This window comes from Homarus americanus, unplaced genomic scaffold, assembly GCF_018991925.1.
Source record: "Homarus americanus isolate GMGI-L3 unplaced genomic scaffold, GMGI_Hamer_2.0 scaffold52806, whole genome shotgun sequence".
Taxonomy (NCBI): Eukaryota; Metazoa; Arthropoda; class Malacostraca; order Decapoda; family Nephropidae; genus Homarus; species Homarus americanus.
The window spans coordinates 6,151,324-6,169,814 of NW_024720773.1; the positions used below are offsets into that span (position 1 = coordinate 6,151,324).

At 43.8% G+C, this 18,491-nt stretch overlaps 1 protein-coding gene across 2 annotated transcripts in view; it reads right to left on the reverse strand.

Annotated features, from left to right (window-relative positions):
- LOC121860939 overlaps positions 1 to 18,491 on the reverse strand; it is a 29,405-nt gene that overhangs the window by 10,113 nt on the left and 801 nt on the right. The window contains exon 2 of one of the 2 annotated variants that reach the window (XM_042358332.1): positions 13,487 to 13,597. The exons of the other annotated variant lie outside the window; for it this stretch is intronic. Within the exon in view, the coding sequence (XP_042214266.1) occupies positions 13,487 to 13,493 (7 nt within the window). The 5' untranslated portion in view covers positions 13,494 to 13,597. The remainder of the gene's footprint in view (positions 1 to 13,486; positions 13,598 to 18,491) is intronic. 2 annotated transcript variants of the gene reach the window in all.

Here is an 18,491-nt window from a genome sequence, read left to right on the forward strand (position 1 = left end):
TCATCGCACGATAAACATGAACCGATCACGCACACACGGTCCCCCCCCCCCCACACTAGCTAAATATCTGTTACTTTTCATTACCTGAACTTGACCTTTATGTGTGTACTAACCTTTGAAATAATTATATACTTAACATTAAGCACGGCACCAGTACTACCATCACCACCACGACGATCTACCCACACGGTTTCTTCTCTAATACATTAACATAAAACTGCAATATTTCAATAAGACTGTATTTACGACCTCATAAGGAATACGACTTTTTTCACCTGTTAATTAAACACCTGATTGCTTAAATGAGGTTGGGGTAAGGGTCGGGTAAAACAAGCGGGGGTTACTGGAGTTCACGTGATCCTGTGTTTGTTCATAGTTAAACGCCATAAAACTCTTATCGTGTGTACTGAAAAGTGCATATACTTCCAATAACTTGATGACATAAAACCACCGACTCTTCAGGGTTCTACGCCCTTAACTCATGAGACAAAGGCAAGCATGTACTTAGCATGCTTCCCTGTTGGGCGCTGTAAACGCTTCTGCGCTTCACCTTGCACAAGGATGTAGGGGAGTGCCCAATAAAAAATATAAATAAATATATATATACAGTATTGGATAATTGTTACATCTTTAAGGAACGGTAAACAAATAAAATAATACTGTGCTTATCTTATCACAGGAAAAAATATAACAAATGTTAATTAGTGCACATAAGATAATACTGTACAGTATAGGTAAAGTACATTGTGCACATCGTGTAGTTCCACGAAGAGCTCTACTGTACAGCATACTGCACATTATCTACCTGTAAATGATAGGTAACAGTAATATGTTAATTTTCCCGCTTAACGAACGAAGTGAACCAAATCATGTATCTTATCTGTTCTCGATAATAAAATGTCCGATAATATATACTGTACCATGACCTAGTTATATATCAATCATTTATCACAAAGACAAACAGTACCACAAACAATATGACGTAATTATAACGTTAAATAAAGTTTGTCTCATTACATGTACAGTACCCACCCCTACAACACAATGGTGCAATATACTGTACAGTGTTGAAGCTTTGCAAGACCCAGTAACACCGCAGCCCCTGATAACCCGTCCAGGACAGTAACCTCGCACCCTGGTCCAGTGATAGCAGTGTGTGGTGTGGGCCAGGGACCCCCCACACACATCTTTCTGCCTTCTTACGGCACCTTTAGCCATCAGAAATCATGCAGGTACCCACCCCTACAACACAATGGTGCAATATACTGTACAGTGTTGAAGCTTTGCAAGACCCAGTAACACCGCAGCCCCTGATAACCCGTCCAGGACAGTAACCTCGCACCCTGGTCCAGTGATAGCAGTGTGTGGTGTGGGCCAGGGACCCCCCACACACATCTTTCTGCCTTCTTACGGCACCTTTAGCCATCAGAAATCATGCAGGTCACACATATAATCTTAAATACATGACCCTGAGACGTGAGAAAAACCAGACGTGAGTACTGTCCCTGACGAGGTCATACTACACCCCCTAACCTGTGGGCTACACTGCCTGGTCCGAGGATGGGCCACACTACCTGGTACAAGGGTGGGTTACACTGCCTGATCCTAGGATGGGCCACACTACCTGGCCTTAGGGTGGGCCACACTATCTGGCCCTAGAGTGGGCCACACTGACTGATACAAGGGTGGGCCACGCTGCCTGGTCCTAGGATGGACCACGCTGCCTGGTACAAGGGTGGGCCACACTTCATGGTCCTAGGGTGAGCCACACTGCCTGTTCCTAGGGTGGGCCACACTTCCTGGTCCTAGGGTGAGCTACACTACCTGGTCCAAGAGTGAGCCACACTGCCTGGTCCCTGGGTGACACACTGCCTGGGTCCCTGGGTGAGCCACACACTGCCTGGTCCCCTGGGTGGAGCCACTCCTGCAGTCCCTGGGCAGGAGTTACACCGCCTGGTCCCTGGGTGAGCCACACTGCCTGGTCCCTGGGTGAGCCACACACCTCCTGTCCCTGGGTGAGTTACACCTCTCAAACGGTAGGGTGAGCCACATCCTGGTCCTAGGGGTGAGCCACACCTCCTGGTCCCAGGGTGAGCCACACTGCCTGGTCCTAGGGGTGAGCCACACTGCCCGGTCCTAGGGTGAGCCACACTGCCTGGGTCCCTCAAGTGAGCTACACTGCTTGGTCCCCAGGGTGAGCTCACACCTCCTGATCCTAGGGTGAGCCACACTGCCCGGTCCCAGGGGTGAGCCACACTGCCTGGTCCTAGGGTGTGAGCCACACTGCCTGGTCCTAGGGCAGGAGCCACACTGCCTGGTCCTAGGGGTGAGCCACACCAGCCTGGTCCCTGGGTGAGCTATTACACTGCTTGGTCCTAGTGAGCCACACTTCCTGGATCCTAGGGTGGTTTCACACCTCCTGGTCCTAGGGTGAGCCACACTTCCTGATCCTAGGGTGAGCCACACTTCCTGGTCCTAGGGTGAGCCACACTGCCTGGTCCTAGGGTGAGCTACACTGCCTGGTCCTAGGGTGAGCCACACATCAGCTTCCCTACCCTCACATCTTGGGTTCATTCCACAAATTCATGCAAACCTGAAAAATGAGACAAGAATGACCTGTTATTATTGTGATTATTGTCTTGCTGAACAATGGGGGAGCGATTCTGTACAACACACTACTGATACTGTACTGTACAACAATGGTACAAGACACGACTGGTAGTGGTACACGACACTGGTACAAGACACGACTGGTAGACAACACGTCTTGCCCAACACATACAACATCCCTAAGTTCATTCAAAATCAAACTTAATCAAGGGACTTTGTAAAAAAAAATAGGTGTAAACAACAAGGAACTGTAAACACACCATCAAAAACCTCTGTAGACAACAAGGAAATTTGTAAACAAAACATCAAAGGGCCCCCCTGCAAACACTGTCTAACTAAACATCTCCACAATTCACACCTCAAAATCATGTTAACACTTCCTAACGTTTAGGTCACTCAACGTCTCAGTTCACCACAAAGTAAACATTACAGTGACCAAGACAACAAATGACTAATGAGAATGAAGTAAAAGTGAGGTTAAACAACGCGACGTTAATAGTGGCAGCTACTAAAGGTCTCATGATCAGAGGTTGATAAGTGTTGCGTGTGTTTGTTTAATGTGAAATGCTAGCAGGACAAAAGTAATACACCCAGAGAGAATTTAAAGCCCCCCACCCCACACAATAACAGTACGTGTCACTTTTCAACCCTAAAATGATCCTTTAAAGGTGTGGGGAAAGCGACTGTGACCCTTGTTTACTTCCTCGCGTCGCCCTGCCTCCTCAGTATTGATTGCCTGAAAACTCTTCCACCCCACCCCCAACCCCTAACACCATCGTCCCTCTCCCCTCCACACCCTCATCCTTCCCCTACTCCCACCTCCATACCCTCGTCTCTCCCCCTACTCCCACCTCCATACCCTCGTCTCTTCCCCTACTCATCCCTCCACACCCTCATCATCTCCCCCACCTCCATACTCTCGTCTCTCCCCCTTTACACCCTACCCCTCCTCGTCCTCTCCCCCATCATCAATCTACCTCAGACAGCAGCATCCTCCTCCTCCTCCCCTCGCTATCTAAACTGACACTATACAATCTCTTGCACACTGTCAGCCTTCCTTGTTTCTGACCGATTTACTTATCTCATTCACCTCTTATCAGTTACTCGTCCGTTTCGTTACACTGTTGCCAGGTGCTGGACACGTATACAACCTGTATCGAGGAGGGATTATGGAGTCTTAATGGTAATCAATATCAACGAGCACAATGACTTTAATTTGTTGTGTAGCTCAATGGTACTCAACATTAGACTTTATTTTGTACCTGAACAAAGTAGTACTGTTGGTTTAGGTAGTGTGGCTGTGTTGGTCTAGGTAGTGTGGCTGTGTTGGTCTAGGTAGTATGGCTGTGTTGGTCTAGGTAGTGTGGTTGTGTTGGTCTAGGTAGTGTGGCTGTGCTGGTCTAGGTAGTGTGGCTGTGTTGATCTAGGTAGTGTGGCTGTGTTGATCTAGGTGATGGCTGTGTAGGTAGTATGGCTGTGTTGGTCTAGGTGGTGTGGCTGTGTTGGTTTAGGTAGTAATGGCTGTGTTAGTCTAGGTGAATGGCTGTGTTGGTCTAGGTATTATGGCTGTGGTCTAGGTAGTGTGGCTGTGTTGGTCTAGGTAGTATGGCTGTGTTGGTCTACCCATTGAGTATGGCTGTGTTGGTCTAGGTAGTGTGGCTGTGTTGGTCTAGGTAGTGTGGCTGTGTTGGTCTAGGTAGTGTGGTTGTGTTGGTCTAGGTAGTATGGCTGTGTTGGTCTAGGTAGTATGGCTGTGTTGGTCTAGGTAGTATGGCTGTGTTGGTCTAGGTAGTGTGGTTGTGTTGGTCTAGGTAGTGTGGCTGTGTTGGTCTAGGTAGTGTGGCTGTGTTGGTCTAGGTAGTGTGGCTGTGTTGGTCAGGTAGTGTGGCTGTGTTGGTCTAGGTAGTGTGGCTGTGTTGGTCTAGGTAGTGTGGCTGTGTTGGTCTAGGTAGTGTGGCTGTGTTGGTCTAGGTAGTATGGCTGTGTTGATCTAGGTAATGTGGCTGTTTTGGTCTAGGTAATGTGGCTGTGTTGGTCTAGGTAATGTGGCTGTGTTGGTCTAGGTAGTGTGGCTGTGTTGGTCTAGGTAGTATGGCTGTCAATCTAGATTATGTGACCATTTTGATACAGGTAACACGAACAACTGGTACACCAAGCCGACACACACACAGTTAAATAAAATTGCCGAATCAAATATTAAAAGCGGGGTGGCCATAGTGAGAGGGGTCAGCATACTGTACATCGCAACCAACACCATGAATATAAACTTATTACTGTTTTATTTGGGGTGACCTTCTTCACATAATAACACTTCTTTAACCTAACACGTATACATAATTAAACAAACTCTACCTTAACTACTTTCACTTTGTATCAATTAGTGGGTTAATTAAGGTAAAGATTCGACTTAATTTGATAATAGTTGATAGTTAAGTTTATGTGTTGTTGTTAACGTGTTGGAGAAAGTGAAGGTCGTGTCTGTGTGTGTGTGTGTGTGTGTGTGTGGGGGTTCTATAGTGTACCCGCGCCTCAACTCAGAACACTTATATTAATTTAAAATGTACGATGTTTCTGGGCTTATCAATTACTGTATATTCGGGGCATCCTGATGATTAGACCCCAGCTTATTTCACCTGATTAGACCCCAGCTTATTTCACCTGATTAGACCCCAGCTTATTTAATCTGATTAGCCACTGTGTATTTTACCCGATTAGCCCCCCCCCCAACTTATTTAATCTGATTAGCCCCAACTTATTTCACCTGATTAGCCCCAACTTATTTAACCTGATTAGCCCCCAAGATAAACCAACCTGACCTAATCCCTCCTCCCTCCCCAGGCAGTGTTGAGGTGTTTAAAATTAATCCTGAGGTAAAATATACTAGAAAGTTAATCAGGTGAGGTAAAATAATCCAAGGAGGGGGGGGGGGGGTTAACCTTCATGTGATCCATAAACGGTACAGTACTTCACGTCTATCCTGACCATATAGTAAAGAGGAAACAAAGAGGGTGAAAGCAAAGAGGGTGAAAACAACGAGGGTGAAAGCAAAGAGGGTGAAAGCAAAGAGGGTGAAAGCAACAAAGAGGGTGAAAGCAAAGAGGGTGAAAACAACGAGGGTGAAAGCAACAAAGAGAGTGAAAGCAACTAAGAGGGTGAAAGCAACAAAGAGGGTGACACAACTCAGTCTCAGGAAATGTAACAAATATATCCCTTGTTTGAAACACATCCGTTAAGTAAGTTTTCACATTGCCAAGAATCTTAATATTAAGCTGACTATTAATATTCTTGGTGTGGAGTTCTAAGCTTTAACTATCAAGAATTTTAATGTTAAGCTTGCCATTAATCTTCACGTTAGGTTCTAAGCTTCACATCCTAAGAATTAATCCCTTTAGAACGACGATTTAATCCCTTTAAAACGGCGACGATACAACCCCTTTAGAACGACGACGATTCAACCCCTTTAGAACGGCGACGATTTAACCCCTTTAGAACGGCGACGATTCAACCCCTTGAGAACGACAAATACTGAAAAATATTCTGACAAGAGTGCAAGAACCTGACAAAGACACTGGTATATACTGACACAATCGACCAACATCCTTCCCTTGGTTCTGACAATACGATATGGCAATCCTTTGTGTGTTCAGTGTGCGATGGTAAATTGAAGTGTTTATGTGTTAGTTCTCTTTAATTGACTGACTGGTTTTCCGACTGATTGAACTGACTTATTGACTGAACTGAACTGCCTATGACTAACTCGTTGACTGAACTGAACTGCCTATGACTAACTCGTTGACTGAACTGAACTGCCTATGACTAACTCGTTGACTGAACTGCCTGCCTGGTTGGTTGACAAACTAAAATACTGATAAATCTAACTGGTTGACGACTGGTTAACTGACTGAGACTACTTGACTGACTAGATACTGAATAAAACAAAAGCCGAAAGATAATAATAGAAGAAATGGGAAGAAGAAGAAAAGTAACAAGACGAGAGAGAGAACAGAATTAAACAAAGAAGAAAGAATGAGGAAGAGACGTCAATGTGGAATAGAATAGAAGCAAAAAAAATAAAAATAAAGAACAAATAAAGAATGAATGATACTTATGGCACTCAAATAGTTGTCGAGGTTACCTAGACGACGGTACAACAAGGTCTACTACAACCACCTCTAGCACACCTGTAACTAACAATCCAACCTAACTAACCTACCCTAGTACAACCCAACCTATACTAACACAACCCATCCTACCTTAACACAAGCCAACCTATCCTAACAAGCCAACCTATCCTAACACAAGCCAACCTATCCTGACACAACCTAATCTACCCTAACACAGCTAAACCTAACCCACCCTACTCCACAACCTACCTAACATAACCTAGGAATATAATAATAATAATAATAATAATAATAATAATAATAATAATACGTAAAAGGTTAACGGTGATTTGGTGTCAGCAAGGAATGACATTGATTGCGTCAACCAACTCAACCTTGTTCGAGATTTGCTAATCCCGGGAGCCGTAATCTAATCTAACCTACACCTATTTGATCGTAGCTATAACCCGAAATAATTTAACCAAATCGAACCTAACCCAGCTTAACCTTACTTAATTTAACCAAACCTACTGGAGGTGGCCCCTTAATTAAGTCGACAGCATTGATATATTATAATCAACTCATAGCCACTGTTCTATTCATACTCAAAGGTGATCAATTATAGAAACAAAAAGAAAAAAGAATAAGATAGAAAAAGAGTAAGAGAGACAGTAATAGATAAAGAGAATAAGAAAAAAATATAGGAAAGAATGCGAGAGAAAAAGAGAGAAAAAGGAAGAAAATAAGAGAATAAGAAAGTGAATACGAAAGAAAGATTGAGAACGAATAAGTGAATGCACTAAGCATTGATTATTGTTATATAGTGTCGATACTTGAGGTAGGTGGCGGTGATTTACAGCATGTTATGGATTGCCAGGTACTGTGTCATCTACCTGCCGGTGTCATCTACCAGGCCGTGTCATCTACCTGCCGGTGCCATCTACCTGCCGGTGCCACCTACCAGGCCGTGTCCTCTACCTACCAGTAACACAACTACTGTATCGCAATATTCAATAAAACAATATGTGCGCGCGCAATTGACATGCTTAAAAACCAGCTCACCGAAACTTTTATTATTAATATGTCAACATGAGAGAAATTTATTCAGTGGGGAACATTGGCTCTAGGTATGTATGTATGTATGTGCATCGCCATACGTACACCAATACATACACGTATGGATGGATGATGAATACCAGTTATGTATGATCGTTATACACCCGTGTGTATGGTTGTTAATAGTTTGTAAATACATTCGTTACTTCCAACTATGTATACATGAACGTAAGAACATAAGGAGTCTGCAATAGGCCGGTTGGCCTGTGCATGGCAGCTCCTGTCGAGAGTTACTACCACTCTCTATCATCCATGAATCTATCTAGCCTCCTTTTGAAACTTTCCAGAGTTCCCGCACTTACTACAAAGTTGCTAAGCTTGTTCCACTCGTCCACCACCCTATTTGTGAACCAGTTTCTTCCTATCTCCCTCCTAAACCTAAACTTATCCAAACTTAAATCCGTTGCTACGAGTCCTATCCTGCTCGGATATTATAAGAACTTTATCTATTTCTCCTTTGATTCCTTTCACCCACTTAAATACTTCTATCATATCTCCCCGCACTCTTCGTCTTTCTAGGGAATGCAAGTTTAGTTTCTTTTATCTATCCTGATATGGAAGGTTTCTAAGTCCCGGAATTATTTCCATAATTCTTCGCTACACCGACTCCAGTGAATAGATATCCATTCTATAATAAGGTCACCAGAACTGAACCGCATAATCGAGGTGCGGCCTGACTAGCGCAAGACATAGATGCAATATGACCTCCGCACTCTTATTACTTACACTTCTAGATATAAAACCTAATACTGTTTGTCTTATTTCGAACATTAACGCACTGTTTTCTAGGCCGTAGGTCCGGGCTTACAAATACCCCTAAGTCTCTTTCACAAGTCGACTTCTCTAGGTTGATGTTGCTAAGGCTGTATATATGTATAAACGTACACGAGATGTTGCAAAGTCTACACGAACGTACACATGTTATGTATACATGAAAGTAAAATTTGTTTCAACCAACATTTCTTGATAACAAATGGAACCGAACCCCCTTACTTAACTTGACCTAACATAGCTTAACTTGACCTAACAGCTTGACCAGACCTAACAGCTTGATCAGACCTGACTTAACATAGCTTGACCTGACCTAACATTGCTTCCAATGAGCTTAACTCTACCTATCCTAACCCTACCCAGCACAGCCTAACCTAACCCAGCCTAGCACAGCCTAACCCTACCCAGCACAAATTAAGCCTACCCAGCAGAGCCTAAGCTAACCCTACCTAGCACAGCCTAACCTTCCCTAAACCAATCTAACCTAACCGTACCTAAACCAATCTAACCTAAACCAACCCAATCTAACCAAACCTAAACCGACCTAATCTAACCCTACCTAAACCAACCCAATCTAACCTAATGAAAACCTGACCCAGCCCACTAAAGTTAACCGAATCGTACATATTCGTGACGTGTTTATTTGATGGTCGCCGTCACTAAGGGAGATCAACATTCTTGAAGTAGTACTGAAGTTTCGGAGAGTTAAGTGACGATCGCCCCCACACGCCACCCGTCATTGATTTAAGACCTGTACTATTTAACACGCTTGACTGTTCTACTACTATACTTAAAAAAGAGATCTCTACCCTAAGACACTTTTAAAAAATATTCTATCATAAATTATCTGTCTAATGGTCGAGTGTTCCTGCTACTACTTTTGGTACAACTATTACTACTACTACAACTACGTATATGGTTTGTATATCCGGGAGTCTAACTACATTATATGCCTGCACTGTCTCTATACCTGATGTGTCTACCAATCCCTTTCTTCACCGTCAGCCACCAGTACTAGGTCCCACTTGACTCTCAAACCCCTGAAATGTTATGAGTTGAATAAATTATATAACTACATTACTACACTAAGTTAATATATTGTTTCCTCGAACCTACATAGTTAAGCTGTAACTGATCTGTTTACAGCTAGGGACAAAATTCTCCAGTTAATGTGATTGTCATTTTAACACATTTATTCACTTGTACCTTTATATGTATAATGTTTTCTCGTCGTCATTTTGACATAATTCATAATCAAGAGTATTGCTCTCCAGCTACAAGTCATTCGCATACGATATATAACGCTCAGGTAAATATGACCACATTTTCCGGTAACTTTAGCAACTGCATTTCTTCACTCTTAAAATATACCACAGGAAGACTGCGTAATACTTCCCAGGTAGTGCATGAGTGTATAAAACACCTTACTGCCTCATCCTGAAGTTGACTGGCCTTACTTGCAACTGCCCAAGGACAAATGACCTTCCTGCCAATACCCTAAGGTCAAAAGACCTTACCTGCCACTAACCTCAGGTCAAAAGACCTTACCTGCCACTAACCTCAGGTCAAAGTACCTTACCTGCTACATATAGGTCTAATACCCTGTAAATCTCGCCTATTTTGATAGCCTATCTTTCTACTTCCCCTTGGAACTAAGTGTTCCTGCACCTCTCTTCTCCCTCTCCGCGATGAAACTTCCCCTTTATATTTCCCCCTAGTGGTCATGTGCTGTTTCTATTGTTTCCCGTGTGAGGTAGAGAACCATCTGTCAGTTACTCCAGTCCTGTAACACTCAACCTTGTTACTACTTGTTCATTTAACCTCCCCGTGTTCCTCTTCAAGAACCTTAAAATAACTAGATAAATAAACTTAATGCTTTTATTTGACCTCCCCTAATATTGCCCTTCACCAAACTTGTGTGTGTATGTATATCAGAGTTGTTAGGGTCACTTACCTGCAGTACATAATAACATACTACTATCAATCACACAAGCCCCCACCCTGCCGCCTTCAACGATGACGCCCATCTCTTTGCACTAACTGTAATGTTAACCCCTTCAATAAGTTAAACAAAATAATATTAAACACTTAATTCATAGTTATACATTACCACGCTCAGCAGGTGTTCACAAAGGTGCATGATAGACAGTTAGGTAAATAGATATAGTTAGTTGGAGAAAGTGTCCCTCAGCCATGATAATATCTCACTACTGTTCCTCCACCATGATAATATCTCACTACTGTCCCTCCACCATGATAATATCTCACAGGCTCAGCCATGTTAATATTGTTATTATTATCCACTCTGTATCTGCATTTTTCTGGCTAAATAAACTGTTACAAAAAAAAATAAACTGTTACACTAATTAGGTACGGCATGACCCCTCGCACGTAGGAAACGTAATCAATCAAGTCAGTAAAGACGACGAGCATGGGTCAGTGTGAACACAGCCTCAAAGTCGATAGTCCGCCAACCCCTGTCCCTCCCCACACCATTACCTCCTGTCCTTCCCCACACCACTCACTACCCACCCCCCTGTCCTTCCCCACACCACTCACAACCCATCCCTCCCTACACCTCCACTACTCAACCCCCATACCCCCTCCCCCCTACCTAAGTGCCAGTTATTGATCCGGGAGCGCCTTGGTTTGTGCGTATCAGTGTTAAGTAATCAACTCCGGCAGCCACAACACCTTTTGTCAATATTGGCGTCACACACACATTACTTTACACCACCCCTCTCACTTCATCTCATCTCTCTACAAGCCTCTCACTTCATCTCATCTCTCTACAAGCCTCTCACTTCATCTTATCTCTCTACAAGCCTCTCACTTCATCTCATCTCTCTACAAGCCTCTCACTTCATCTCATCTCTCCCTACAAGCCTCTCACTTCATCTCATCTCTCCCTACAAGCATCTCACTTCATCTCATCTCTCCTACAAGCATCTCACTTCATCTCATCTCTCCTAAGCCTCTCACTTCATCCATCTCTCCCTACAAGCCTCTCACTTCATCTCATCTCCCAAGCCTCTCACTTCATCTTATCTCTCAAGCCTCTCACATCTCATCTCTCTACAAGCCTCTCACTTCATCTCATCTCTCCTACAAGCCTCTCACTTCATCTCATCTCCCTACAAGCCTCTCACTTCATCTCATCTCTCCCTACAAGCACTTCATCTCATCTCTCCCTACAAGCCTCTCACTTCATCCCATCTATCCCTACAAGCCTCTCACTTCATCTCATCTCTCCCTACAAGCCTCTCACTTCATCTCATCTCTCCCTACAAGCCTCTCACTTCATCCCATCTCTCCCTACAAGCCTCTCACTTCATCTCATCTCTCCCTACAAGCCTCTCACTTCATCTCATCTCTCCCTACAAGCATCTCACTTCATCTCATCTCTCCCTACAAGCCTCTCACTTCATCTCATCTCTCCCTACAAGCCTTTCACCTAATTGATAACCCATTTCTATCGCTACTACCATCATAACTACCACTATTTGTACCACTACAGTATTACTCGCACCAACAACCATCACTACTAGTACAGACAAGCACCACTGTCAATACCACTAACATAACTACTAGCACAGCGAGCACTGCTAATACCACCAACTACCACATTGACCACCAGTCCACTACTAGTACCAGCAATCACCACCAGTCCACTACTAGTATCAACAATCACCACTAGTCCACTACTAGTATCAATAATCACCACCACTAGCTACCTTTACTCGGAGGCAATCTTGGATTCAGGACGCCAGTCCAGTCAATTTAATTGCTGAGCGTCTGTGTTCAAGAAAACAAAACATTAGACATGGCAAAATTCAAAAGGTAAAGTCACTCACCACACGTAGAACTCGACAGACTTCAGGCAACACATCGCCATTTACATCCACTTAATAAAAGGCACAAATGGCGACACTACAGCTGCCATAACCTCCCGGACAAGACAATCGGGTTATAAATTTTACCCCGTAGCTTTGAAACAAAATCTAGAAACATTCAGGGTAAAATATCCTCCACAGTCCCCATCAGTTATTTATCTAAACAGCTTAACATTTAAATTTACCAGTAAGACATGGCTACCACTTGAAAGGGAATGAGTAAATATATGCATTGCTAATTTTATCTACCTATCGATCTAAGTTTCATATAAATTATTATCGTATTTGTATCACCTAAACACAACACCTTGTAGTGAGATAATGGACAGGAGATAATACTGTAAAAGGTTGAGTACGCGGCGGCTTGAGCGGGCAGCATTAGTGGAACTGGCAGCCCGAGACCCCCCCCCACCCCTCCCAACACACTCGCACTTGCGCTCAAGGTAATCGACTTTTCTAGTTGTTTCGTTTATACTTCAAGCTCAAAAAAATAAACTCTGGCTAATCATGTATATCAAGATGAACACGTAGGTGATGGTAACATATAAAATGAGTTCTAGTTGTCAAAAATAAATAAGAGTAGTTATGACAATCTGAAACCCCCCCCACCGCAGGAGCCAGCCCTTGAACACGTACCGTTAATACCACACCCAACTGTATTGTCTTTCCTCCCACCACACAACCAATACTGACTGTACTGTGTTGATAATGCAAAGTTGTATCATTGTTAACCATCCCAGGACTGTCACATGATCCCCGTCCTCCCTCCCTCCCTCCCTCCACAACTTTTCACTTCAAATCTGGCACGATGCCTTTTTGGAGGGTTGGACAAGTAAAAGACATTATGGCGTGAGTCCAGTAATCAGCCAGTCAACTATGTATAATCCTTGTGGTACATTTGGGGATATACGGCTAACATAACACTGACTTTTTGTCACAAACCCACCAGCAAGTCTTTCATTCATACATACACAACTCCATAATTATGTGCACCCTTCATATGGCCTCTTAACTTAAGAGCTGTGTGTAGTGGCAGCGTCGCCTGCAGCAGTGCGCGACTCCCAACACAGGTGTGGAATTGTCGCCTCCGGTACACCTGGTGTGCTGTAAAAACATATCTAGTCAGTCACTCCTGACAAACTATTAAACGCCAAAATTATGACCGACACAGATGTAAGATGCTGTATCTCTGAGGTGGATGGGGGGGGGTCTATTCTTACTAATATTCTAATTTGAGCTGAAACACTCACACCAATACAATCGCACTTATATCTCACATGCCACATACAGTATACTTAAATCTAATAAGCAACTACCCACCCCCCAAAAAATATATATATATATATATATATATATATATATATATATATATATATATATATATATATATATATATATATATTTTGTCGCGTTGTTGAAAATTACATCAATGCAGAGATTGGACAACTCTAAGCACAAAAACAAACAAAACTTGTCACAGCTGACCCACACAGCCTAGCCTGGCTTCGTATGTAACCGTAACACACACACGCCTCACATTCTCAAAAGGTTTGTTAATACGCACTCACATTCATCCTGGTAAATGGTAAACAGAAATGTGAAAATGCACTTGTGACTAAACTAAAACACATTACAACAAATATACCCCCGCTATAGCACAAAAATTACACCGTATTTAAATTACATGTTACATTGGGGAGGGCAGGGCTCGTTACATTCGCAATGTATCTCGTAATTCAACACCCAAGGACTCGTATTCTCACTAAGCTCAAACACAGTACGTAAAAAAAAAAAAAAAAACGTTAAACACGATCCAACACCTACTTGCCAAGTTCACCAACTATCGAGTCAGCTGTATCGAGGATGTTTTGTTAAGATTATCCTATCTCCCAACTATTCTTTCATTAACTGTTCAAATGTCTAATTTATTCTTATTTTTACTAAGTATTTTATCATTTAGCTCAAGTTCAAAAGTTAGTTCCTTCTTTACACTTCACTTAAGAAATATTTATCATACAATCCCCCCCCCCCATCCTCGAAGGGACCACCAGCCCACGGGTGAGAGGCGACGGGTGGCGGTGTGGATGTTTGAACGTTGTAATCTGACATTTTAAAGTAGACACCACGTGGTCACCCGCCACAGCTTCCGCTTTAAGCACAAAAATCGATGAGTTTCTGACCACACTTCAACCTTAAGACATCAACTGGAGTTAACGGTTGCCACCATACAGTTTTTGAAAATTTTATTCTATAAACACATTCACGTCTACCAATTACAGGTCATGCAAATTTGGAATTCCTTATAAAAAGCAGGTGTGAGGAAGATCTCCAACACCTACATATAATCTATACACTATCACCTTGATAATTATGACCCCTTATTTGTTCGCAGTTAAGAACTTAATGACTATTACCTACTAAACGCAACGGTGTTAAGACATATTGGCGAAGACAAGTTAGGGAAGGTTAAATTGGGTATGGTTTAGGTAATGTTGAGATTAGATTGAGGCTAAGATTAAATAAAATCAAGGAAAGGTTAAAAAGTTAAAGCTAGATAAGGTTCATGACTTTCCCCCAACTTTAACACCACATGAGCCCTAAGTACACTACAGTAGTTAACATTATAACAACCCCCTACACTATTACTAGACACCTCACCATTTGGTAATTATACTATTTACTCTAACAATAAATCCAGCTAAACGTGACTTACCTCTAAACACTTATAAAGATAATCACTTCCATCTCGACTGATCTATAGATACTGTACTTTAATCTCAAGACTAAATTACTTACTTTTTATCTCAGGACTGACTTAAAATACTTCTCAAGGCTGACTTAGATACTTACTTTTATCTCAAGACTGACGTATGATAATTTTATCTCAAGACTTGGGATGCTACAGTTACCTCCACAACAGAAATACAAAACTATACACCTCAACACTTCAGTTTTTGTACACAAACACAACACTGAGGTCCCCAAAACAGTAGAGTACCACCAATATTTACGAGCTTGAACCAAGAGGTATAAAGATATGAACATGAATAAAATATACACTACTTTCATGTTTAGCTAGTCAAGCCATTCAATACTTTAAATTCTAAAGCGACACAAAGGTGCGATTATCTTGAATGTTACAACTCAGCAACACAATCAACAAGTTGCGTATAAGGTACGCAATGCTGGCAGACACCCTGAACACGCGAGTTGGGGGGGGGGACCCTGTGAGGGAGGAGGGGGGTAACTACTGAGGGGAGGCACTACACACCACGTGGTGGAGGAAAGATAGATGGGACTAACAAACAGGGGAGGGCGGGAGACGTTAGTAGCATGATACTGACATTTTTTTTAAGACAACTTGATCCTACTATAGTACAAGATAATTAACTGTACAGATTTTTAAGGTATGAACAATACTAGGAGGGAGGGGTGGTACAGGGGTACACGTTATTACTCACCTAACATAACTAACGACTTTCGTTATAATCATGTAACAGATGACCTACAACAGATGGCTGCCGACGACCTCCTGCAAGCTCCGGCCCTCACAACGCCAGTTCAGTAACAACCCACATTCTCCCTCCCTGCACAACTGTTACAGTTCAAACACCTGTGACGTGCTAGAACACCTGTAAACTTCAACCAGTCCCTTTTATCGTTACCTCTTCTAACTACCTTAATCACTGGAGATAATATCATAATCCTTAAGCGTTACGGCTAACAAACGTTACTCTACTTCTCAAAATGTTAGTAGCTACACACTAGCGTGACACATTACCGCAATAGGGGGGCTGCTACAGTTAACATGCATGGCGTATGAAAATACTAACCAAACACAAATTCACCTAATATCAGTGTAACTACTACTACACAACTATACAGGTCAAAGTGTGGTCAAATACTGTCACGACGTACGGATAGGGGGCCACATCTCGGCATAACGAAATATTAGATTCATGAATTCCTCTGTATCTCACGATAAATTTACACACTGGATTGGATAAGTTTGCCTCAAATCAACTGTTAATCATACAAATTGTCATAAATAAAGTCAGATGTACCTTAACACGCAGAAGTGAGTAACTGGGGCGATCACCCACCAAATTACTGGAGGTTGACGCTACACAAAGTGAGGACTAAACCGCGGGAAGGTGGGAGGTCCGGCCGTTAGGGAAAGAACCCTAACACACCATTAACTTAGCTAGGCGGTCAGCCCGCCCTCTCTTACCTCCTCCTAAATTTCTCCAATTTCCGAACTATAACCAACTTCCTTCCCCCACCTCTAATCTTCTTTCACTCTGATTTTTCTACAAAAAACACACATGCGTAAAGAGTAGGGGGGAGAGGTTGAAGTTTATTGGAGGGAGGTACTCAACGGGGATGGGTGTAAGGGAGGTGTACTCACTGGGGGTGGGTGTAAGGGAGGTGTACTCACTGGGGATGGGTGTAAGGGAGGTGTACTCACTGGGGATGGGCGTAAGGGAGATACTCACTGGGGGGTGGGTGTAAGGGAGGTGTACTCACTGGGGTGGGTGTGGGAGGTGTACTCACTGGGGATGGGTGTAAGGGAGGTGTACTCACTGGGGATGGGTGTAAGGGAGGTGTACTCACTGGGGATGGGTGGGGAGGTGTACTCACTGGGGATGGGTGTAAGGGAGGTGTACTCACTGGGGGGTGGGTGTAAGGGAGGTGTACTCACTGGGGGTGGGTGTAAGGGAGGTAGCAAATGAGTGCTTTACGAAAGGTAATCACGAAGGTTAAGGAAGGTACATGGGGCGTAGAGATGGCCGGGTGTGGGAGTTGGTAATAGGAGAGGGGGGAAGTGGAGTAAGGAGGGGTGGGGGTGGAGGGAGGGAGTAGGAGGAAGGGGAGTAGAGGGGTGGGAGGGAGGAAGGGGTAGAGGGGTGGGGGAGGAGGAAGGGGGGGGGTGGGAGGGAGGAAGGGGGAGAGGGTGGGAGGGAGTAGAGGGAGGAAGGGTAGAGGGGGTGGGAGGGAGGGTGGGAGTAGAGGGGTGGGAGGAGAGGGTGGGAGTGGGGTGGGAGGGAGGGTGGGAGTAAGGGGTTAGAGGGAGGGAGAGGGAGGAAGGGGTTAGAGGAGGAGATGGAGGAAGGGGGAGGGGTGAGTGAGATGAAGGAAGGGGGTAGAGGGGTGGAAGGAGACGGAGGAAGGGGGTAGAGGAGTGAAGGAGGAAGGGGGGGGTAAAGGGAGAGTAAGGAAGTAGAGGAGGAGATGGACTAAGGAGGGAAGTGGCGGAGGATGGGGATAGGGAAGCGGGTAGTCATATTAAAGACAAGGAACTAAAGTGTATGAACTGAAAATGTGAGTGGCGAGGGAGTCATGACGTAGCGTAGCGGTGTGTGAGGGGCGGCCGGTCAGTGACGTCAGGACAGGGGGACTGCTGTTGGCGGGAGTGCAGGTGTGTCGATGGAAGAGGGGGGGGCTGAACGAGTGGCTGTGTAATGTGAACGGTGAGGGTAGTGTTGAAATTCTGGGGTGGAAGGCGATACTAGGTCGAAGGTGAGGTAATGGAGGGAGAGACAGAGACAGCGGAGGGTGGGGGGTTAGCGGATGGCGCGGGGAGTGAGTAGTGGGTGTTTCAAGAGGATGGGGGAGCGAGGCAGGAAGGAGAGGGGGGGAGGCAAGGAGAGGGGGGAAGGAGAGGGGGGGCAAGAAGGGAGGGGTAGGATTGAAGTACGTAGTGGCTAATACGCGATAAGGTCAGCGTTCATTACTAATAAGTTACTTGGACGATAATAATTATAAGCCCGTGAATATAGCCATTATATTGTAAAATATTTAGTTATTGTAAATCATCCATAACGCCCGTCGAACAAAGACGTACACCCGCCAGCTTGGTATTTTTCACTACGTAACTCCTAATACGTGAGTTTCATCAAATATCGAAGCAGTATTAGAGCTTGTACGTCAACTCAATACAAAACAATCTAAATCGCCCGAGTTTATAGTCAATTAGAAAATCTAGTTAATTTTCTGA